The sequence below is a fragment of the Protomyctophum parallelum genome (assembly GCF_964188405.1).
Source record: "Protomyctophum parallelum genome assembly, chromosome: 5".
In the NCBI taxonomy this organism is placed as follows: Eukaryota; Metazoa; Chordata; class Actinopteri; order Myctophiformes; family Myctophidae; genus Protomyctophum; species Protomyctophum parallelum.
The window spans coordinates 45,956,638-45,982,030 of NC_139702.1; the positions used below are offsets into that span (position 1 = coordinate 45,956,638).

Below are 25,393 nucleotides of genomic sequence, written 5' to 3' on the forward strand. Positions count from 1 at the left end.
AAGTAGAAGTAAAAGTATTGGAAATTAGAAATACCTCAAGGGAAAATACCTCAACATTTTAAGCACCACCGACCAAGTCAAAGCTATGACTTAGATCAGTGGTTCCCAAAGTGGGGTCCTTGAGGGAGTTCCACAGGGTCCCCAGCTAAATGATAGCTTGGAACCAAATGGACCCTTATGGGTCCGTAACTCTGAGGGTGTATACACATGGAACCAAATGGACCTGTCCCATCTGTACACTCTCAGAGTTAAATTAACATTGATTTTACAATATAAATTGGGGGTCCCAGAGATAGAAATGCTATTAAATGCGGGTCCGTAAACTGGGAGGTCCTTGAAATTATACGGGTTGTGAATCACTGCTGGAGCCGTAAAAATCTTCTCTTATATATGGGGGTCTTCTCTTATGTCTTTTCAAATGGGGGTCCGCGGGTTCCTTGACATGAAAAAGTTTGGGAACCCCTGCCTTAGATTACTCGACAGACTTCAGTGCCAACGGGCAGAACGCTACTCCAAATAATGTCAACAAGTCCTTTGCATCCGTTCTGTAGCAGTAGTGCTCAACCCCATGCAGCAACACGCTGTGAGAACCTGTGGGTCAAATCTAAAGTGCAATAAACATGCCTCACCCATTTAGACCCGACATCGAAATGTCAAAACCGTCTTCTAAATCATGAGTTCTCTGAAATATAATGTTTTTATATCAGTGGTTCTCAATATTTCATGTCAAGGACCCCCAGAATGATATGTATTATTATGTTAAAAACGTTCGCTCTGAAAGAATATATTCAAAGATTTGCACTACATTTTCATGATTTTTTCAAAAATAGCAAACCTACAAGCTCGTAGCGCGCTGTGAGCGTGTAGATCTGCTATTTTTCAATAGCTAAAGTATAACATGGCCAAAATGGCCTAATCTCTGGAATGGAATGAATTCCCCTTGAAATGCAAGCATCAGCACTGCATATACCCGTTTACAATTACAACCACCTAGGTCAAAGTTTAAGTAACATTACAATCACTATAGCAAACGCTATTGCTGTGTTGCAAATTAGAAAAGGGAATATCCGCGCTCTCTTGAGTAGTTTTGAGTAGTTTAGTTATTTATTTTTCAAAATACAGCAGCAGTATATCTCTAGAGAAGATTCCGGCACGTCTGCCCTCCTTCTGTCTTTGCAAATTAACAATAACATATTGCAAATGTTTCAACCGGATCCAAGCACCTTGACTTCCAAGTATTAAACGTGGGAAAAATTATAAGAATACAACAATATAAATAGTGGATTTGCTTCTTTGGCTTGACTGGCAATGTGCACAAGAAATCTTATGGCGCTGATCTATCCATCTGTCTACCATCCATCTGTCTACTGAGCAACCTTCCTTCCTACTCCTCTCACCTATGGTCATGAACAGGGGCAGCCTTAAGGATCGGGAGGCCCCGTTCATGACTTCCTAATTTTAATTATTCATAATTATAAAAAATAAATTAACCCTTTTACTGCTGCCATTTATTGAGAAATTAGGACCTAATTCATGCCAGCATTTTTTTAATTTGAGCTCTTATTTTGAAAAGCCACATTTTGCCTCAACCGGAAGTGAGCTTATCCCTGCCAGCTTTACGTTGCCAAGACAACCTTTGTTTACATAATCGAATCAATGCCGGTACATATAGCACTGCACAACGTCGGCTCTGTGCCGTCAAAGAAACGCTGGTTTGACCAAAAATGCCATCTGGGACAAGGAATAGGAGATACAGGCGATTGAAAGAAACGGATAGAATGGATTCTTATGGCGACCGCGATCTAATCTGAACGATCCAGTGCAGTGCTAACAACATTGCTAGCTAACCGGCTAACGTGAGTAGCATTATGGCTCGATCGATCATATGCACTATAAAAGTATAATTGCCGAAGGGCTACGGCAATGGCAGCAAGGTGTATTATCAAATTGAGGCTTTGATTGCCGAAGGGCTTCGGCAATGGCAGGAAGACGGTTAAGGCTCGAGTGTGGGGTCATGACCGAAAGAATTAAGGTCGCAAATACAAGCGGCCCGAAATGAGTTTTCTCCGACGGGTGGCTGCAGGCATCTCCCTTAGAGATAGGGTGAGAAGTTCAGTCACACGAGAGGGACTCGGAGTAGAGTCGCTGCTTCTTCGCTTGGAAAGGAGCCAAGGTGGTTTGGGGCGTCTTGTTCGGATTACCCTGGAACAGACCTATGCTTTCTATGGCATAGGGTTAGCTCCCGGCAGAAACTAGACGCACCTGCAGCAGATGAGCCTGATTAATTAGAGAGACACAGAGAGAGAGAGAGAGAGGAGTGTGTGTATGCGTGATTGCGTGATTGCGTGTGTGCGTGTGCGCATGTGTGTCAATTGAAAACGGCTGCAGACCATCAGTAATTAGGAGATCTAGAGAGAGACCCGTTCGCGCTACTGTATGACCACAATTGAGGTTTTTTTCTTCCTGGAAATAAAAATGTCTGGGTTTACGAGGGTAGGTTAGGATGCCTTTCGGGCGTCTCCCTATATGGAGGTCCGCAGGGAGGAGACCCCGGGGCAGTCCAAGGCGCAGTTGGAGGAAACACATCGACTCACTGGCCTTGGAAAGCCTCGGGATCCCCCAGGAGGAAGTCACTAATGTTGCTCTGGAGAGGGAAATCTGGTGGAGCTGTTGCCCCCGCGACCCGACTACGGATAAGCGGTTGAAGATGGATGGATGGATGGATGATCTATCCATGGATGGATGATCTATCCATCGCTCACACACACGCACGGACGGATAGACAGTATCTGAACTGAACCTCTTATACACGGCATCGGCTAGGCTCCCACGGAGCCACGCCATGAAAAGAGCATTTTTCACAGAATGAATGATTTAGCATCGGGGGAAGACTCAATTATTATTGGAATTTCTATTCAATTCAGTGTGGTTCCAATATGCAAAATAAAGATCCCGGGCTTTTATTATTCGCTACACTAAACGAGAGAGATGTCCCCAAAAACGACGAACAGAGAATAATGTGGAGGCTGTGATGAGGTTTCTGAAAGGACAAGCAAAGTCACACAGTTTATTATTGTGGGGCGGTGTGCGAATTCTATACACCATTAAGGCAAGATGTTGCTCTTTGGGAAGGTAGAGAAAGAGAGAGAGAGAGAGAGAGAGAGAGAGAGAGAGAGAGAGAGAGAGAGAGAGAGAGAGAGAGATGCGGTGTGGTGTGGCAGTGTCGTGGCAGTGTTGGCAAGGTAATGGGCCATGCTGTTTATTTACATCAGGGGGGAATCTGCGAAGGAAATGGACTATTAGTCAACTCTGCAAACGGGAACAATTGTGTCATCTGCATGGTTGCATCAAGCTGGCCAGGGGCAGGGCACAGTGTGTGCGTGTGTGTGTGTGCAGTGTGCGTGTGTGTGTGTGTATTGGAATTAGCAGTGACACTAGCCAGGAATGGCATATAGCTTCGTTCTTCAGCTTGCTGCTATCAGCAAGTGGCTCCCATGTCTCTCTGTGTGTGCGTGTGCGTGCAAACATGTGAGCTGTATGCATACTGAAGATTTGTATGCATTTGAAAACTTGTGAAATGGGATATTTGGCAAAATGAGTACTTTCTACTTTTGGTACTTTAAGTACATGTTGATGCCAACAATACTTTAGTACTTTTACTCGTTTTGATTTCCTGACCTTTACTTGTAACGGGATACTTCTACATTGCATTATTGATATTTTTACTTAGGTACAAATCACACCATCATCATACATCATCTCATTCCTGCAAATTGAATTTGTACTTTTTTTTCCCACCACTGCCACTTACACCAGCGGTTCCCAAAGTGGGGACCACTCAGGGAACCCCAGGGGTCCCTGAGGGAGTTCCAGGGGGTTCCAGGTTGAGAATCACTGCTAGAGCCGTAAAGATCTTCTCTTATGGGGCTCCCTGGCATATCTTTTCAAATGGGGGTTCGCAGGGCTAATTAGTGTCAATTTGACCTGAAAAAGTTTGGGAACCAACTGACTTACACTTAAGGAACTGAAAACTCTCTCCACCTCCTACCGCATACGGTACAGATTAACACTTTCATAGTTTCAGAAACTATACAATACGACACAGACAACAATACCTGCATGAGGACTCAACTCAATAGGCTGACACATAAGCACACACACACGCAAACAAACAAGCTATAAGGGTGAATACCTGGTCTGCGACAGCGCGGGCCAATTTGTCCATCCGGGAGCCAGCCTCGGCGATCTTCTTAGCCGCATTGATGACATCTGAGGAATTCTTCAAGGGGCCTTTACCTCTGGCAACGTGCGTACGGAATGACAACAGAGAGAGAGACTGTGAGATATATCTGTGCTGTGGGGAGGAACTCCAAAATGTTCATTTTTCAAGAAATGAAAAATATTCTTTCAGGAAATTAAGAAAACATTATAATTTTTAAAACAAAGCAATACAGCCTCATCAAAGTTGGTGTGACTTTATATATTGTCAATTACTTCCATGAGAGGGGGAGAGGTGGTGGAGTTAGCTGCTTTAGCAGACATTTTGAGGGTCCAATGGAGTTAAGAGGTTTTGTCCAAAGCACTTTTTACTATACTTTACATTGGTTCAATATTTTCGAAACAACACGCAGACGTAAAGGTTATTCAATAGCACTGATTTATGCAAAACAAAAATCAAAAACCTCAAAAATGGAGTTATGAGGTTTCCTCCCGACAGCAATGAATGCTGCAAGGGTCTTCATTATTATTATTATTATTTTTTTTTTAAGATATTTTTTTGCGGCTTACGCCTTTATTGATTTTTTTAAGGGATAGAAAGTAGGCTGACAGGAAACGGGAGAGAGATGGGGGGATGACATGCGGTAAAGGCCGTGTCGGGTCCGGGAGTCGAACCCGCGGCACACCGTGACTGGATCACCAGTCCGGTGCCCAGACCGTTACGCTACGGCCTGGGCCAGGGTCTTCATTATTAACACGACTTCCGTGTATAAACACATGTAGGAAGTAATGGACCCTTTTCTTATAGCAGACATTTTGACAGATAAACACGGCCGAAGGTAATAAGGATAATAATTGTAGGGCGTGTGTTTCATTTAGGTGAGTTAATCTATTTAGACCTGAGGACGATTCTACTTAATGCCTTCTAAAACTTTTCTGAAGTTATCTAAAAATGTTTCGTCAGTCGTGTCATGTCATGTCAAGGACCTCCAAAATTATATGTAATTGGCCGCTGACCCCCATCTGAAAATATGTAGTTCCACGGACCCCCCCCCCCCCCAATGTAGCGCAATAAGCTACATTGTGTGTGTACAGTGTGTGTGTGCGCGAGCACGCCGTTTGTAAGCCTGGGTTTCACTCCAAAGCCATGAGAACTTAGTGGCTGCATGTAGTACAAGAGGTAATTGTGAACTTCGTTGTGAACTTTGTATTTGTTATGATGATACTATGAAACCAGCGGACATTTGTATGTATGTGCACCGCAAATATGTCCGGGCAGAACGAACAACTCAGAACACAATAGTTCTGCCTTAGAGAATTTTGGTTCCTACCTAACTACTGCGCTGAAACTGACAGAGGCAGTTATAGCGGACCCCCGCAGGTAATAATAATCAGCTGGTAATGAATTGATTTAATCAATTCTTGTTTCACAATGAGAGCAAAGAATTGCCTCGCAACATGAAAATGTTTTATTTTCTTGTTGTGTTGCGTTTCTAGCACGTTGTATAATGTTACAATATCACACGAGAGGGTGTGCTTTGCTATCATTATTGGCACTCCGGTGAGGCTCAACGCGGATGCTTCAAACCGCATCCCTGCTGTTGTGACAACAACAATGGTGGTATTAAGCACACCCCCTTGTGTAATAATATCGCTTAAATAATTAATGCTATGACATTCAGTTGCGTTTATATCCTCATATCCCTGCTGTGAAAAAAAGGGTGTGTTTATTTTGATCGACTGCAATGTTTTGCCTATCATTTTGATATTAAACCCTGCTAGTGTCTCACATTTGTGACCGTTTCTGACCGTGGCTAAGTCATTGACATTTTCTTAATTTTTGTCATATGAAAGCAGTGAATCATAGCTTCAAATTAACATATCGGTTGTTCAGTTTGACAAACCCGTTTTGGAGATATGGCTTATAGAGTAATGTCTTGCAGAAAACAGGCTTGAAATGTTGACTTCTGTGGACTCTAACATTACACCTAGCTACATGTTTAAGCATTTATTTCATATTTACATGTCGATTTCAGCTCTGGCACTTATTTCAGACAAATAAAAATAAGTTTTTCTCCTGCGATGTCAGGCTCTCAGTCAAATCTGGTCACAAAATACTGATAATTTGACATACTCAAGTAAAGTATGAATACCTCAAAATTGTACCCAAGTTGTAAGTATACCAGACATGTAAGTACGCCAGACATGCACTGCATACTGCAGAGCCCAGATGGAATGAGACCGAGAGGAAAAGCTGTTGGCCTTTTGCAAACATTAACCCACAAGATGGCAAATGACCCTGGATGGATCCAACGCTGTGTTCCAAACTTCCGATCCAAATGAACCTGAATCTATGCCAGACCACCGCGGTTTCTCTGTATTTGTGCTTGCAGCCAACTTTGCCAAAACGATAAATCTCTGGTATATGGTGTATTTTATTTGCCTCTTTTTTTGCATCCATCGCGTTAGCCTCGCAGTGGCTCTCATGGTGTGTGTAGTCATCGAATATGATCCAAAATATCCATGCGCACGCACGCGATCTAAAGCATTTTAGGGCTCAGATTGAGATAAAGGACCATGTTTATGCTTAATAAAACACTAATTTGAGGTTGCGCTATGCATATTAATAGTTTGAGCGGCAGCCAAGGCTCACTCACGGCCATGCGTGAGCAAGCCTGGTGCGATGATGGAGAGAAATCACTTCTGGGTCGGGCAGATGTGGCTCTGATCGGTCTCAAAATAATCCAGATTATTTTCATAGATCTTGATGAAGCAATAATAATGTGACCGTCAATGACTGTCACTTTTGTTTTGTGTATTTCGAATGTTTTCTTTTTTGAAAAAGAAAACGTGAAAATGTGGTACAAATCTTTTGTGCCAGAACGTTTATTACTCAAATCTTTGCTTCTGGGTTTGTGTGTGTGTGGGGGGGGGGGGGCAGGGGGGCAGGGGGGGGTCCCTGGAACAACATATTTTCAGATAGGGGGGGGGGGGGGGGTCGGCGACGGCCGGCCAATTACATATCATTTTTGGGGGTCCTTGCCATGACATTGTTTGAAAACCACTGACAGAAACAGAACACTTTTTAGACGCCATTTTCTTTTAGAATCGGCCTCAGGTCTAATTCATACTTCATTCGGTGTCGTAACGTGGAAAGTAGCAAGCGTGTGAGCTCACGATGCGTCGCATATATCGTCGCCATGCGACGACGACGCGAGAAATAAGAAGAAGAAAAAAGACTTGGCTCTTCTAACTTCTTCGGTCGGGTAGGACAAATTCTCTACAAGACAAGACAGACAGCTTTTATCCATTATCCTCAGACACAACGATGAGACATGCATCAATCAACCATGTATTGCTTTCACCTAGAGAGCAAATGGCTCTCTAACAATAAAAGGCTTTTAGGGAGGAGAGCGCTGGCACTCTAGAGTGTCACTTTCTTTTCTCCCAAACACATTCTTTCGTGTACCTGGTGAAGTCGGTCATCTCCATCATGATCATGCACATCTGCTTGGCCAGCACGATGATGTCGTTGCCGTTGTCGTCCCACTTGGCCACCTCCGCGTCCAGCTTGCACTTCTCCTGCCGGAAGCTCTCCACCTGCTCCGCGATCTTGGCCTTCTCCTCCTGGGGCAGCTGGGCCATGATGGCCTGTAGGGGGCGACAGAGGGTTATTTACAGCTGGGCCATGATGGCCTGTAGGGGGCGACAGAGGGTTATTTACAGCTGGGCCATGATGGCCTGTAGGGGGTTGACAGAGGGTTATTTACAGCTGGGCCATGATGGCCTGTAGGGGGCGACAGAGGGTTATTTACAGCTGGGCCATGATGGCCTGTAGGGGGTTGACAGAGGGTTATTTACAGCTGGGCCATGATGGCCTGTAGGGGGCGACATAGGGATATTTACAGCTGGGCCATGATGGCCTGTAGGGGGCGACACAGGGGTAATTTACAGCTGGGCCATGATCTCCTGTAGGGGGCGACATAATTTACAGTTCAGGCAATTAGCACAGTGGTTCCCAAAGTGGGGTCCAGGGGTCCTTGAGGGAGTGGTAATACATCAAACACATAGAAATAGTCATCCTGAATCATACGCAAACTAAGAACCCCAACAGTGGAATATCTATATTTATGAAACTATGAGCGTATACAATACAGAATGCTATGTCTTACATAAAATGCTATCTAAGTTACATAAGTTGAGCCTCTGCATACGCCTGTAAGGTCGCTGAGGCTAGGGCAAGTGCTACGGGCTAAGATGGAGTCTTGAAGAGGTGGGTTTTCACAGAGGATTTGGACATCAAAGAATGATGTGAGTGCAGAGTTTACGCACAGGGAGGAGAGAAGGATGGGCTTGAGACGGCCGAGGAAGGAAGGAAGTAAGGAAGGAAGGCAGGAAGGCAGGAAGGCAGGAAGGAAGGAAGGAAGTAAGGAAGTCAATGTGTCATAATAGAGAGAGATAGATAAAGAGAGAGAGAGAGAGAGAGAGATAAGAAACTTTTTTTTCCTGACCTCTTGCTCATGCGCTCTACTTTTTTTTAAATCTGCTCACCAGTAAAATTGGACACAGAGTTTTAGAGTTTGCAGAGTGAATGGTTGTCCCTTGCCTTCAATGCTTCAAAATAAAGACCCAAACTTTTTACAATTAATGACTGCATGGGACCTTTCCTATAAACCCTGTGACATCTCGTACTTACGAAGAGAAAATCCCCCCCCCCCTCTTCATCTTCCTCCAAGAAGTGCGAATACATTTGCTCTCTCCGCGGAGGCCATTAGGGGGGCAGGGCCCAAAATGGCATAAATCTTTACGGGCAGCAAGGTCACGGGCATGCACATTTGGAACTCTGTCTGTATTATTTGGAAGATAAATGTATAATTACTTTGCTTCTTAGAAGCAGAGAATGAATAATGCATTTGTTCAGCGTTTTGTCAGGGAGGTGAGATGGAGGGAGGGGCAACCTGGCCACCATTAGGTCGATTCTATTGACTCCATGAAACGACGAGAGAGAGAGAGAGAGAGAGAGAGAGAGCGAGAGAGAGAGAGAGAGAGAGAGAGAGAGGCGGGGGAATGGGAGTGGTGGGGTGTGGGGGTGCGGTGGGGTGTTTAAAACTTTAACCATCATTTTATACTATGGCTATTGAAAAATATCAGATCTACAAGTGAAAACGTTTGAGCACCACTGATATAGAAGCATAGGTGGGTTTTTTTTCAGAACACAGTCATGTCCTGATTTACTGTAGAAGATAATCTTGTAGAATCTCTGGTCGCATAGGTGAAAACGGAGTGATGTATTCATTTCAGCAGATGCTTCGCCCCTACGGTGTTTTAAACTTCTCCTCCTGCTACGAATGACACTCCAAATATTGCCATCCTCTTAATGAAACCATTCACCTTCTCTCTCTTTCCCTCCCTATTCCCTAATCTCTCAATTTACTTCTTCTCTCTCACACAGCAAAGTTCGTGCGTGCGTGCGTGCATGTCGCCTCAGCCCTTTCCCTCGGTAGCTCGGTGTGTGACGGTAAACGAAAAACACAAAATATAGATGACTTGTCCCCCCCCCCCCCCCCCCCAAGAGCCTTAGGGAGAGATGATGCAGCGGACAAGCCAGACCAGTGACAGTACAGAGAGAGAGAGAGAGAGAGAGAGAGAGAGAGAGAGAGAGAGAGAGAGAGAGAGATCTGCCACAGCTGTTTGATCAGTGGAGACCAGATGTGAGCTGAATTGTGCACTAGTGATCACACTGTGAAGCCTCATGGCTTTGATCACCTCGGCTTTAAGACAGCCAGCATCCTGGATGACCACTGAGGGAACATGGCTGCCATGTTTGTACACTCTCCGACAGTGTTGTTTTTGACAGCAAATTTTGATTTTAGTTTTAGTCTAGGGCTGTATTTAGCATGTCTTAAGTACCAGGTCTTATTCCCTAACTTGAGTAAACTAAAGACCTGGAGGCGTGATCAATGCTCTTTGGCCACTCAGAATAGCCAAATGGCATTGATCACGCCTCCAGGTCTTTAGTTTACTCAAGTTAGGGAATAAGACCTGGTACTTAAGACACGCAAAATACAGCCCATAGTCTCTTGAATAGTTATTTAGTTTTAGTCGCATTTTTGTCACCTGGAAGACTTTTGTCTAAAATGTATTTCGCCTTGATGCCGCCGTAATGACTGTTTATACACTTGTCACGCTGCTTGTAGATCGGCTATTTTCAGCATGCAACCAATTGTAAAATGAGTCATCCTGGATCTCTTGACCACTAGTCCCTTCCTAACATTTTAGTCTAGTTTTTATTTGTTGACGAAATTGTCAGTATATTTAGTCTCAGTTTTAGTAGCATTGTTTTTATTTAGTTTCCATGTAGTTTTCGTCAGTAGAAAAAGTTAGTCGACGAACATTTTTCGTCTTGGTTGTCGACGAAATCAACGCTGCTCGAGTCCTGAGGGAACATGACATCCATGATGTCATCAATATTAAGCCCATATATGGAGATCCTTGATGTCATCAATATTGGCAGGCAACTATGACCTCAAACCTGAAACCCATTAGATCTCCATAATTATATGCATCTGACCTGTTCTGACATTCCATATGTTGATCCTTCCCCATGCACCCATCCTTCCTCTTCGATGTCTCCCTTTTGACTGATACCTGTCCATTTAAACTCTAGACGGGCCCACCCCAAAGTTATTAGTTATTATTACATGGCTTGGTTGAATGCATGATTCTGATTAGTCAATTGCTTAATTCAGCGGTGAGTTATCTCATCATAATGACCGCTCCGCTGTATGACAGACCTCTGCCTAATCAAACCCTCTGAGCACCGGCTGCACGGCTTTCGCTCCGCTTGATTTACTGCAGTTTCCAACATGACAGCCATGTAAACACACACACTCTAGTGACACACAGTGTCATGTACAGCTAAACATTGCTCTCACGAGAAATAGACGAAGCAGGACCCGAACATGGATTCTATTTGATCAACTCACTTCCTTGTTTTCCGACAGTGCTCCAGCCCTGCAGCTGGCCAGACGCAGCCAGCGCCAACTTATGGAATACTTTTTGTCTCCACCAGGCCGAAGGCATGGGGGGGAGAGTACGTTTTGCACTCCGTCCGTCCGTGTGTCCTTCCGTCCGTGTGTCCGTCCGTCCGTCCGTCCGTGAGCAGCTAATCTCGGCCACCGTTAACCCGGTCCATGCCAAATTTTGCACACACACTCCCTGGATGCCAACGATGAACCTCTGCCCCAAACTTTCCAGAACGGCCTGTTATAGCGCCACCAGGAGGCCGCTTTGTGCAAAACAAGTTTTCGCACAGTACACCTACAGATTTTGTCCAAACATCACGCAAATTGGTACACAGTCTCTCTAGAGCCATTCAACGAAACCGGTCTTTCAGATTTCTCACACTCCATCCTGATTGGTTAAGATTGGCTTCCAAAGTTCACAGGAGTGCTCAGTTTCAAACAAAATGCTGCAAATCATGAACACATCGCGTGATTTCCGTGACATTGTGCACCCACATTCCCACTAGGCCGAGGACGAAATGCCACATGAACAATTTCAACTCAGCCTCAAGGTGGCGCTATAACTGGCCAAAAAGTGTTTTTACCTCTAACTGCACGGATCTGTGCACCTGGTGGAGACCTGTGCCCAGAAGGGCACTTTTTCTAGTTTTGTTGTGTTTTGGGTCAATATTAATTTATGTTAGGTAGCCATGATAAGCGGGATAATATCTCACCTTCAGGGAGTGTAACCACCTCGGCTTCGCCTTGGTGGTTACACTCCCTGTCGGTGAATTATCTCCCGACAAAATAGCCAGATATTATCCCTTACTTAGTTCCCAAAACCATACCACTGTAAGCATTGTGACAAGACTTTCAATGATTCTAGGCCAGCTGAGGACGCACTAGCGTGTCCACACTGGAGAAAAACCCTTCCACTGCAAACTGTGCGACAAGGGATTCAGTGAGGCTGGCGGCCTGAGGAGACACCAGCGCATCCACACTGGAGAAAAACCATACCACTGTAAAGAGTGTGACAGGAGTTTCAGCCAGTTAAGTCCACACCGGAGAACAACAGTTCTGCTGTAAACTGTATGTCGTGAGATTCGGTATAAAGTTGTGCAACCTGCAGGCGCACCTGCACATTCAAACTGGATAAAGACTTTACCACTGTAAACATTGTGACAAGAGTTTCAGTAACTCAGGCAATCTGCGGACACACCAGCGTGTCCACACTGGAGAAAAACCTTTCTACTGCAAACAGTGTGACAAGAGCTTCAGCAAGTTGGGTCACCTGAAGACACACCTGCATGTCCACACTAGACAAGAGTCCTTGACGACAACAACAGTGATAATCTCCGTTGTCAAACATATCGCCATATATAGTTCAGAGCAGTGTTGATTTCGTCGACCAAAACTAAGATGAAAAATGTTCGTCCGCCAAAATACATTTTGTTTGTGTACTTTTTTTTATATATATATATATTTTTTGGCTTTTTTGGGCATGACGCCTGATGAATGGCTGAAGTGGTTAAAAGAGATCTCCCAAAAGCATACCCTATACCAAATCCAATTAACCCTAAAACACACAACCCTAAAACACACACCCATAGCAAGAAGTGTTGGTGTTCTAGGCAAAGCAAGGTATTTATTAAACTATAAGTCACTACTCACATTATACAATAAACTAATATTACCATATCTATCCTATTGTGTGGAGGTCTGGGGAAATAATTACAAAGGAAACCTCCAGCCACTTGTCATCATACAAAAGAGAGCCATAAGATTAGTGCATAAGGTAGGGTATTACGATCATACTAATGAACTGTTTTTAAGGTCAAATACATTGAAGTTTATTGATTTAGTTGAACATAAAACAGCTCTTATTATTTATAAAGTAAGAAATAGACTAATTCCTAAAACTATCTTGTCATACTTCAAGGACAGGGAAGGGGGGTATGAGTTAAGAGGAGACTTAAATTTCCAACAACCCAGTGCCAAGACCACTCGGAAGAGTATGTGTATCTCTGTCCGAGGGGTTAAGATCTGGAATGCCCTACCAGAGGAAGTCAAACACAGTAGTGACTTTTCAAAAAATTTAAAATTGCTCAAGCGAATCCTTTTGGCCAAATACAGCATACTATAGGGAAATTATGTATATGGTGGATGTTGACGTTATTGTATGATCAACTGATACTTTTTGTACAGGTTTTTGATAAGTAATTAGTGCTGTCATTATTAATAATTAATTAACTAATATTATTGTATTTATGGTAACATAAAAAAAATTGTGAACCAAATGACATTACTCAGCAACAACATAAATGATAATGATCATTGGCAATGAGGGTAACGTGAATAGGGATAATAACAACAATTATAATGTGTAATCTAACGGTTATGTAATGCTATCTCTACGGTGACACTGGGGGGGGGGGGGGGGGGGGTTTGGTGTAGGGTGGAATTCTCGTTAATGTAATGAGTATTACGTTTCATGTTCTGTTGTAAGTAGGATAGGCATTTATAAGCTTTTAGCTTCTGCCTACTCCTTTTGATCATCTTCATGTTTCGGTTTTGTTCTGTTTTCATAACGGCTTGCATTCATTGTCTTTAAATATTGTGTTTGAAACTGACTGAAGGATGATCAAATAAACTAAACTAAACTAAACTAACTAACTAACTAACTAACTAACTAACTAACTAACTAACTCTCACACACACACACACACACACACACACACACACACACACACACACACACACACACACACACACACACACACACACACACACACACACACACACACACACACACACACACACACACACACACTTAAGCATGCAATGATAGTGTGCACAGCATGGGGTGGAGGGTTGGTTGGGGTGTGTGGAGGATGAGCTGTGGGGTGGGGGGTGCAGGGCGCCGGGCGGCGTGCCAGGAATCTAAAGCACCTCGAAAGGTTTCTTCTTCTTGGCACTAAATGGTCTGTTGATTACATATTTATATGATGCATGTATAGCCGGAGAATGTAGGAGGCTTTATGCACTGCTATGATTGTAGCCTTAATCCATTTAGACCTGAGAACTGATTCTACAAAAAATATCTTCTAAATCATGTTTTTATGTCAGTGCATGGTTCTCAAACTATAAAGGACCCCGGAAATTATATGCAAAATTGGCCACCGATCCCCATCTGAAAATAATGTCGTTGAAGCGAAGATTTAAAAGCGTTCACTGGGAAAGAATAGCTATTAAAAGATTTGCACACGTTTTCACGATTAAGAGAAGAAAAAAAAAATAGCAGATCGACAAGCTTGTAGATCTGCTATTTTTCAATAGCTAAAGTTTAAAACAATGCTTCGAGTGGTTAAACGCTATACAATGTGACAGAGATGCGGCCTCAGGTCTAAATGGCTTAGTCCATGGTGGTGACGCAGGTGGTTGTGTGTGCTTGCTTATTTGCCCACGGGGAGGCAGAGAGTTGGCAGACGAACAAACATATCCATCAACCGGTGGTGGTGGTGGTGGAGGTATAAATGTATCCCCGCGAGATACGGTCTTGTTTCAGTCTCGTTGTGGGCGCCATGCCGGGCCGCCATACCTCCTTCGTTGTTACTGCATGGCCACTCAGGCAGAGAGGCTGGTTGGTCATTAGCGCATTATCTCCTCCGCAGCCTGGACCAATTGGCATGAGGCATCAATTATTCACTTAGCGCTAATCACACTGAACCAGTGTATAATATGGGAGCTGGTTGTTATCAGAGGGTTATCAGAGGGTTGCTCTTGCCTTTAAGAGCAGAATTGAAGGCTTTGGCCGCATGCAGCAACAGGTGAGGTGAGGACAGGCGAGTTGAGTTTGGTGCAGTTCAAAAATAATAATAAATAACCATTTTTTTACTGCCTGTATCAGTGCATCGCCTGCATATATACTGTGCCAGATATATATATATATATATATATATATATATATATATATATATATATATATACACACACGAGGAGAAGAAGCAGAGCTAGTTGCTATCCCAACGGGGGCCGAAGGGAAAAGAAAAGAAAAATAAATCTCTTGAAAGCCCTGTATAACAATTTGAAATTGAAATGCCTTTTTCCTTCCAAATTAAACGTCGGGGGAGTTGTGTGGAGGCGAGAGTGCGCGAGCGAGGGATTTGGTTATAGTGCCCCGATTCAATCCTTAAACGGTGGCAAAGAAAGACGAAAGAAAGAAACAAAATGAGAGAGAGAGAGCGAGAGAGAGAGAGAGAGAGAGAGAGGTTCTAAACACTAAAGACAAGGCAGAGAGCAGAAGGGTAAACACACAAGCTCAATTTGGACGTCTGGGGAGCGAACGAAGGCACTATAGGTGACCCCCCCCCCCCCCCCCCCCCCCTCTCTCTCTCGCTCTCTCTCTCTCCTTTCTCTTCTCTCCAGAATTCACTTATCCCCAAATCCCTTCTTCCCTTGCTTTACTGATAACAACAAGGAGTGCTGGCCTCGGGGAGCTTAGCACTATGTGGCAAATCCGTCCGAGAAGAGAGCGAGAGAGCAACGCGGTTGCCAATACACTCTAGCTGTGACTCGACCCCCGTCGTCTCTGTGAGGATTAGCGGGAGGGAGGTATATAGAGAGAGAGAGAGAGAGAGAGAGAGAGAGAGTGGCGTCTCGAAAAATGTCTTTAATTTGTTTCATTTGAAATAAACTGCCCCAGACACTCAGGAGTTCAATTTTATGGATGACCTATCAACAGTGTTATCCAATCACCGTGTTAAAAAAGAACATGGGGAACAGGGGGTGGCTGATCCACCACCCCCTCCCCCCCCCCCCGCCCCCCTCTCTCTCTACACGCTCTGTCTGTCGCATACAGTACATGCACAGTGCAAGTATACATGCTTTAATAATAGACAGTGACAGTGACTGCGCGTGTGCGTGTGTGTGCGTGCATGCGTGTGTACGGGGGCCTGCATGCCCTCGTGTGCTATAGCTTTGCCCGCCGTCTTTACTGCCACGGTTGTTGGAGTCTGATAAGTGCGGCTTTTTTTCCATAAGAATGAATGCAACGACAGGGAAGGCAATAAGCAAGCTGTAGCAGGAACAAAGGACCGCAGAGAGAGAGAGAGAGACAGAGAGAGAGAGAGAGGAGCCTATGCTTAGTTGTGCGCTATGATGTCGTGCACCAAAAATAGCTGATATTTCCACATGCTCACAAGTTGTAAGCTTGTAGATTGGCTACTTTCAGCTATTTCGGCATGCGACACCCATGCACAACACTATGTTGAGAGAGAGAGAGAGAGAGAGAGAGAGAGAGAGAGGGGTATAGAGGGGTATAGTATAGAAATGCCTGTAGTGTCCTGTATAATATGTGATAGCAACCCCGCTCGCCCCACTCCGGGAGGATCACGGGCTGTAAACCATGGCGTGCTTGTGTCAGCTCTAGAGAGAGAGAGAGAGAGAGAGAGAGGGGCGAGGAGGGGGGAAATGGATTATGCTTCGTCTTGTCTGTTTGAATAGAAACAGAGAGGCAACGCATTGTGTTCCTGGCATGACCGTGAGGGGGTGAATCTATCGCAGCGTTATCCTGATATGACAGCCACGGTCGGCTGGCTGGCTGACTGGCTGCATAGGCAGATCAACCCGTGGTTTACATTACAGCGAACGTATTTGTCTCGTCTGGCCCCTCTGTGTGCTGCATTATGTGTAGAAATGTATAGCCTCTGTGGGGAATGACGGCTTCTAGAGGCGTTGAAAAATGAGCCAATGTATCAGTGTGCTGTACGAGGTGCTTGAGGCCCGATGTGTGCCAGATGTGCATAGCATAGCAGTGCTGTGTATGTGTGAAGTGTGCCAGATGTGCATAGCATAGCAGTGCTGTGTGTGTGTGTGTGTGTTACAACAACACTACTCAAATCATGTGGGCTTTGAAATTTCAGGGAGAGACGTGTATAGCAGTGGTTCCAGGGGGTCCCCATAGCTAAATTATACAGTTTGGAATCAAATGGACCATCTCTGAGAGTGTACAAATGGAACCAAATGGACCCGTCTCAGAGTTAATTTAACATTGATTTTACAATATAAATTTGGGGTCTGTCATTTTAGTGAAAATAAATTGCACTGTGAATTTCACAAGGATGAATTTGCGTGAGCCCAGCAAGTTTAGAGTCTCAGAGAGAGTTTTTATTCAAGACGAGTGGCAGTGAATGGGGTGAGTATAAAAAGGAGCAAATAGAAACACATGAGCCGTTTGATGAAAAACTGGTCAACGTTTATACGCGGCTGCAGTCGTGAATAACCCTGGTGGGTCCTTTTTGGTTATATTATTTGAAATGTTGTGCATGCGCTCTCATAGTTAAATGAACACTTGTGATGTTAGAGTGTATGTATGGTATCCCTCATACTTCCGCACATCAGTTATTGTGTGGAAGTATGGGGGAGCAACTATAAAACAAACATCAACTCCATATTTCTTCTCCAAAAGAAAGCAATCCGAATTATAAATCACGCTGATTATTACACACCAACAAATCCACTTTTTATTCAGTCACACACCCTAAAATTGCATGATCTGGTAGACCTCTCAACAGCAGTTATAATGTATAAAGCACATAACAGACTGCTTCCGCCCTGTGTCCAGGAGTTGTTCGAGGCTCGAGAGAGCAGGTACAATCTCAGGGGATTCGGCATATTCAGGGGGACTAAGGCAAGAACCAACAAAAAGGTGAGATGTATAAGCGTAAGAGGTGTGAAACTATGGAACGGCTTAGACAATGAATTGAAAAAGTGCGGCTCAATTAACACATTTAAAAGAAAGTATAAATCTAAAATTATAGATAAGTATAGAACATTATAAACCTAGTATTTTTACTAAATCATATTAGTATGACAAAGTAATATAATAACCATATGATAATCATATATATAACATTCTTCTCATGTGCGACTCTGGATTCTGTGTGATCAAATCTGTCTTCTCCTGTGTATCTTTCTGTCTTCTCCTGTGTATCTTTCTGTTTTACTTTTCCTTGTGTTCTCATATATATATATATATATGGTCAGCGCGACCATATTAATCTAACATTTATTTCATATGTACATGTCGATTTCAGCTCGGACACTTATTTCAGACATGCTCTAGTATTTGAAGAGTCTGCTATTAACTCATTTTGGGGAAAAAAACAATAATAATATGTTTTTCTCCTCTGGTGAAAAGTTGGAATTTGTGTGATGATAGGCTCTCAGTCAAATCTGGTCACATATGGGGTCCAGCGTCGGAAGAGAAAATGAGGTCGAAAATATATTTTTTAAGCTGGATAAAAAATGGTTTAAATAACTTTACACGAGATATCTCGAGGTTGCCATGGATTGTGTTATCGGTGCTTCATGCCAAATGGACAGGTTGTTCCACCAAATATTTGTCCAAGCAGAGCAGCCCACTCAGAACACACCGAGTGCCAGGAATAAAGAGCCAGATAGGAACTGAGAGTCTCCCCTTTGGTGTGGTGGGTTTTGAAGACATTCTTTCAGAGCTCAGATGGCCCTGCGATGGTTCCCTGCAGTGTTCCTGGACACCCTAATGTGAAGCCAACACATGAAGGGGTTAGAGTTACGATGACACAAATGAACACTCACAGTGCAGGGGTTCTCAAAGTGGCGACCGGGGACGCCCAGGGGTCCTTGAGGGAGTTCTAGGGGGTCCCTAGCTAATTTAGAGATAGTAAGGAACCAAATGGACCCTTATGGGTCTGTAAGGGTGTTAAGAGTTAAATTAACAGTGGTTTTACAATATAAATTGGGGTACCAGAGATAGAAATGCCATTAAATCTTGACATGAATGAGTTTGAGAACCAGTATAGTATATAGCTATACAGTATAGGCTATATTCCACATCAGCTATTATTATTTTGTGAACGCTGGCATTCGACGATGGCTGCAGATGGTATGCCGTAGTACGGAAGAATAAGAACCTGACAGAGTATGCACTCAGGGCGGCCCCAACTATCACCTCGCCTCCTCAAAAACTGATCATAGATCAATAGCTATACATACAGGATCTGACTTTAACAAATTACTGATTGATATATTGTAGAAAATGAGGTGAAATGAGTGGGTTGGAGGAGAGAGAAAGAATGAAAGAAAAAGGAGTTGGCGCAGTGATTAAAACTGGAACCGTCAGGATTGGTTTCATTTGACAGAACCTGGCGTATCTCTGCTGTTGGGAAGAAAGCACCTAACTCCAAAATGTTCATATTTCATGAAAATGAAAAATATAAATTTTTCAGGAACTGAAGAAAACCTTATTATTTTTTTAAAACAATGCATCATTGGTGTTGTGACTTTATATAATTACTGTCAATTACTTCCATAAGACGGGGAGAGGCGGTGGAGTTAGCTGCTTTAGCAGACAGTTTGAGAGGGGGTGGAGTTAGCTGCTTTAACAGACAGTTTGAGAGGGGGAGAGGCGGTGGAGTTAGCTGCTTTAGCAGACAGTTTTAGAGGGGGAGAGGCGGTGGAGTTAGCTGCTTTATCAGATAGTTTGAGAGGGGGAGAGGCGGTGGAGTTAGCTGCTTTAGCAGACAGTTTGGGAGGGGGTGGAGTTAGCTGCTTTAACAGACAGTTTGAGAGGGGGAGAGGCGGTGGAGTTAGCTGCTTTAGCAGACAGTTTGAGGTAAAGGGCAGCACGGGTCCATCCGGAACCGAACACCCGAGAGCCGAAATAAAAAACCAAGCCGGTTCGGGCCCAAAATATTGACTTGTCCCTCTGGCAGGGTTGGATCCATTCCAAATTGCCGCAGGTCTCGTTCGGATCGTCTGAAATGCAGTTGCCCGAAATAACCATGAGGATCCGAGCTTCATATATTAAACCCTTCAACTTTCAAAATAGGTTTCAAAATTAGACATGCGTGCATTGTAATTATTACGTTCTAAAGTCCATATTGTAAAAAAATGAGGTGAAATGAGTGGGTTGGAGGAAAGAGAAAGAATGAAAGAAAAAGGAGTTGGCGCAGCGATTAAAACTGGAACCGTCAGAATTGGTTTCATTTGACAGAACCTGGCGTATCTCTGCTGTCGGGAAGAAAGCACCCAACTCCAAAATATACATTTTTCATGAAAATGAAAAATATACATTTTTCAGGAACTGAAGAAAACCTTATTATTTTTGCGGCCAATTAGAATGTTTCTCAGATCCGTAGCGGTTCGGTTCAGATATCACCGGTCCCGTTTTCGGACCGGGTCCAATATTATGGACCCGTGCTGCCCTCTAGTTTGAGGGTCCAATGGAGTTAAGAGGTTTTGTCCGAAGCGCTTTGTACTACTTTTCACTGGTTCCATACTTTCGAAACAACACACAGACGTAAAGGGTGTCCAATAGCACTGATTAATAGAAGAGAGAAAATCTAAAACCTAAAACCTCAAAAATGGAGTTAGGTGATTTCCTCCCGACAGCACCGCCTCCCGACTACCACCCGCCTCCTCAACAACTGCTACAGGATCTGCCTTTAAGAAATACTGATGGATATATTCTAAAAATGAGGTGACATGAGTGGGTTGGAGGAGAGAGAAAGAAAGAAAGAAAGAAAGAAAGATACTGTAGAAAGAAAGAAAGAAAGAAAGAAAGAAAGAAAGAAAGAAAGAAGAGTTGGTGCATGCAGTGATTAAACTAGTATACCGTCCAAGATTGGTTTAATTTCAGTCTCCCCTATATTTTGTTCTTTCATGACCGGATGCATTAACACCGCCCTCTGTGCGCTGGCTGTGAAGATGCCCTAGGCAGTATACCCCCCACACACACACAACTCACAGGTAGAGGCAGAGGGCCAAGTCACACTCCTCCATCCATCCGCAATCCATTCACACCACACACACACACACACACACACACACACACACACACACACACACACACACACACACACACACACACACACACACACACACACACACACACACACACACACACACACACACACACACACACACACACACACACACACACACACACACACAGAAGAGGCTCTGCTAAACTGGAGGCGAGCTAGCAAGGCACTGATACCCTCTTAATGTTCTTCAAGCCAGACCCCCAAGTGAAAAATCTGTAACGTGCTCAAAGCCCCGGAGCTCCGGTAATGACGATGGAGGCTCTGGCAAACAGCAGATATACTGTAGCTGTGTCGTACCCGATTTGTGTTTCTTGCTGCCATCTGAGAGAGGGATTTGGTAATTACTTTCTTTGTTTTGTGACCTGGTAATTGAATTGTACACCTGCCACGATCAAACAGGGTTAATTTTGAAACAAGTGTTAAGGTAATTTAAATGGATTGTCATGCTGGTTTAAGTGGAACTATAGTTGAATCATCAGCCCATAACAGACTGGTTTAAGTGGAACTATAGTTGAATCATCAGCCCATAGCAGGTGTGGCAGACAATGAGGATGATCATGCGTGTCGAGTCGACACGGTAAAAATAAATGACTGATTGAAGAGTATAGATTGATTCAGGAAAATAACTATGATGCCACAGTTCATTTCATAACTAATCAACTGGCCTTTTTTGCCTAGAGCTATTTTGATTTTAGTATTAGACCACAAGCGTTCACGCAGAATACAAAGTGTGTGTGAAGAGGAGACTTATTTGAACTCGTGGAATAAAAAGCTTTGAGGCATTAAAGCTGCTATAAGCAATAATAAGTCAACATTTTAATGTCCTTTTTTATATATATTCAGACAATCCCGAAAAGATATATAAAAATAATCTAGGGGCCGCAATCTGCATGCAAAGATGTTCCTAGAAGCTTTGTCATTGGTCGATTTGCCTGTCTACTTCCTGATTGGTTAGACATTTCGACCGGGTTCTTTTGACAAAGCTTCTAGGAACATCTTTGAATGCAGTTTGCGGCCCCTAGATGTGTCACAGAGACTACATTTTTTGGGAGTGTTTTACCCACTGCTGGCTGTCTGATAATACCAAAAAATAAAAAAGGTCATTAATTTTGACATATAATTGCTTAGCAGCTTTAAGGTTGCTTTCATGACATTTCTGAGACCATTCATGTTTGCTGGAAGATGCTTCTAAACTTTTATTCTTGTGCTAGTTTGATCACTTCAAATGTTCTCTTTCATCTTAAAATGCAGGGTTGACCCGAGTGGATCGGGGGGGGGGGGGGGATGGAAGCCAAAAAAACGTGATCGGGACATCAAAGTATCAATATTATATCCATATCATGATATTAGACTGGAAATTGTCTGTGATTTTGGGATATTGTACTATTGTGATATGGCATTAACGTGTTATATAATATATAAATATCGGAACGGGCTATTTTCGGTGCGCAGCAGCATTCTTTCACAGAAAAGGCCTCTATGGAATCCAAAATGACTGAAATCAGTGGTGGTTGAATCCATTGTGCACTCACCCGTGTATAGGTGTAGTTCCAGACTCTATACAGCAGTCTGTGCAGAGGAGGCTCACCCTGTAGGGTGTATAGTTACAGACTCCATACAGCAGTCTGTGAAGAGTAGACTCACCCTGTAAGGTGTATAGTTACAGACTCTATACAGCAGTCTGTGAAGAGTAGACTCACCCTGTAAGGTGTATAGTTACAGACTCCATACAGCAGTCTGTGCAGAGGAGGCTCACCCTGTAAGGTGTATAGTTACAGACTCCATACAGCAGTCTGTGAAGAGTAGACTCACCCTGTAAGGTGTATAGTTACAGACTCCATACAGCAGTCTGTGCAGAGTAGACTCACCCTGTAAGGTGTATAGTTACAGACTCCATACAGCAGTCTGTGCAGAGTAGACTCACCCTGTAAGGTGTATAGTTATAGACTCTATACAGCAGTCTGTGCAGAGGAGGCTCACCCTGTAAGGTGTATAGTTACAGACTCCATACAGCAGTCTGTGCAGAGTAGACTCACCCTGTAAGGTGTATAGTTACAGACTCCATACAGCAGTCTGTGAAGAGTAGACTCACCCTGTAAGGTGTATAGTTACAGACTCCATACAGCAGTCTGTGAAGAGTAGACTCACCCTGTAAGGTGTATAGTTACAGACTCCATACAGCAGTCTGTGAAGAGTAGACTCACCCGTGCACTTTGTCCAGCGATGAGCTGGTCGTCCTCAGTCTGGACGCTGGTCCTGCTGCGAGCGTCATAGTCCTCCTGCTCAAAGTCAGAGTCGTCCTCCAGTTCCTCAGGTGTCTGGAGGTGGGGTTATAGAGGGAGAGGGGGGGGGGGGGGGGGGTAGGGGTACAACCACATGGTTTAAATTTAGTATAGATTTTCTGTGGTCAGAGGTTTTCTGGCTCAAACAAGTGCTCTGATTTCCCTGCTGACTGTGATGTCACAGACTGCAAATCCCATATTATGACAATGGACTTTGCCAGTCCAGGGCAAAGTCCATTTGACAATGGACATGATGTAAATTACCATCCTGATGACTACAAACCAGTGACTACAAACATGACGTAAATTACCATCCTGATGACTACAAACCGCTCCAGACCGGTTAATTCACACGGCGGGTTTGGAACACAGACCAGGCTTTCCTCCGAGGTGGAAAGCCTATGGTGGAGGTTATCTTTGTCCACAACGTGGCACAATGTCACCCTTCAAGCTCCTCTGTGTAGCTGCCGTAAATTCTCCTTGTGAGATTGAACGGCGAACACATAATTCTGACACGGCTTATGACATCTAGAGATGTCCCATAATTAAAACAGTTTAGATCTAACCCTGAATAATAAATCGATCTGACCTTCACTGCAGGGTTTTCAAGTCCTTTACATCATTGTTTGTTCAAGGTTGCGGTTCGCCAGAAGTCCACTCTCACAACACCAGAGGGAGTTCGGTTAACAAACCACCACGTGCAACCCAGGTACAGCTCAAACGAGGGATTATATTAATTCCGCTCCTATGCCACAAGAATGTGGAACGTCCTACCAACAGCCATTAAGACATGTTAATCCCTAGACTTCAAAAGCGCTCTCAAAGGGCACCTACGGATGGCTGCAATTCAAAACTGGCCCCTGTAAATAAAGTCAACCACTTTCTCCTCATACTGTACATATTTTCCCCTTTTTTACTTTATACTGCATTTCCTGTTAATATAAGTGTATATTTGTACGTCAACAACAACAAAAAGGTATTTTAAGAAACGCTAAATAATACGATATAAATCATATTGTCTTATTAAACACATACTCTGATTTTGCGCTCGGTAAGTCGCTTTGAATAAGAGCTTTGTTGTGCTAAATGTCAAAATTCTACATTCTGTTTTGTCTAATTAACATCATCAATCTTATAGGACTGTAAGTGAATCGAAAAAGATTAACTGGTGTTAAATCCACATCACAACCTTTTCTCTTTATAAACAAGTAAATTACATAATTGCTGTTCAAGGTTACTACAGTAAATAACTAAATTACATGGCATTTTATTCCTGTTGCCTTTGGCCAAAAAACAGCGGCACTGCCAAGTGTGGGAGGAGGAGGACTCAAAAACTTTGTTGATATTGGCTTGCAAAGACAATTATTCTCCACTTTCAAGAAAAGACTCTGTTTATTGCTCCATCATACTGCTATCTATCTGCCTGACTGTGGCTGTTGGAGCGGATACACAGACACACAGACACGAGGAAGAAACTGTTCTCACAGTTTATTTTTTCATTAAAATGTACCACAATGCTTCTCAAGACCATATCAAACTTTCAAAGTATAGTTATAAGACTTGGATTCTGTAAATCCACCAGACTGAGCATAAGGGCGACCTATAGCTGTCTTCAGAATTCCAAAGGAGGACCAATAATCCAGCTTGTTGTATTAGAGGAAGAAAATACACCAAACACATACAAATACACACTCAGCCCATTAGAGATGGGGCCCATACATTCATTGTCACAGCGTGCATTAGGATGTTATATACAACAGGGGAAATCTGGAATCCTTCAAGTTGTAGCTTCGGAAAGTAATTGAACTTTTGGAGGAGATTACGAGGCCAGTTGGTCGCAGGCAGTTCAAAGCTGCCTGTTTTTATTCATTATTTATTTACCAACATCTAATTATGTTGCCCATAATTAGATTCTCTCTTCTTTTCCTGTTTATTATTATATTATCATCATCATTTTGTTGTCCACAGCACCGGGAAACTTTCCAGAATGCGTAAAGTTGAGTAAAATAATTGCCATGAGCTA

At 43.5% G+C, this 25,393-nt stretch overlaps 1 protein-coding gene across 3 annotated transcripts in view; it reads right to left on the reverse strand.

Annotated features, from left to right (window-relative positions):
- Positions 1 to 25,393, reverse strand: part of ctnna2 (catenin (cadherin-associated protein), alpha 2) — a gene marked incomplete at its 5' end in the record, with an annotated part of 572,500 nt that overhangs the window by 15,629 nt on the left and 531,478 nt on the right. For all 3 annotated transcript variants that reach the window (XM_083764543.1, XM_083764544.1, XM_083764542.1), the window contains 3 exons: positions 4,193 to 4,298; positions 7,688 to 7,869; positions 23,293 to 23,406. In XM_083764543.1, coding sequence (XP_083620669.1) covers positions 4,193 to 4,298; positions 7,688 to 7,869; positions 23,293 to 23,406 — 402 coding nt within the window. The remainder of the gene's footprint in view (positions 1 to 4,192; positions 4,299 to 7,687; positions 7,870 to 23,292; positions 23,407 to 25,393) is intronic.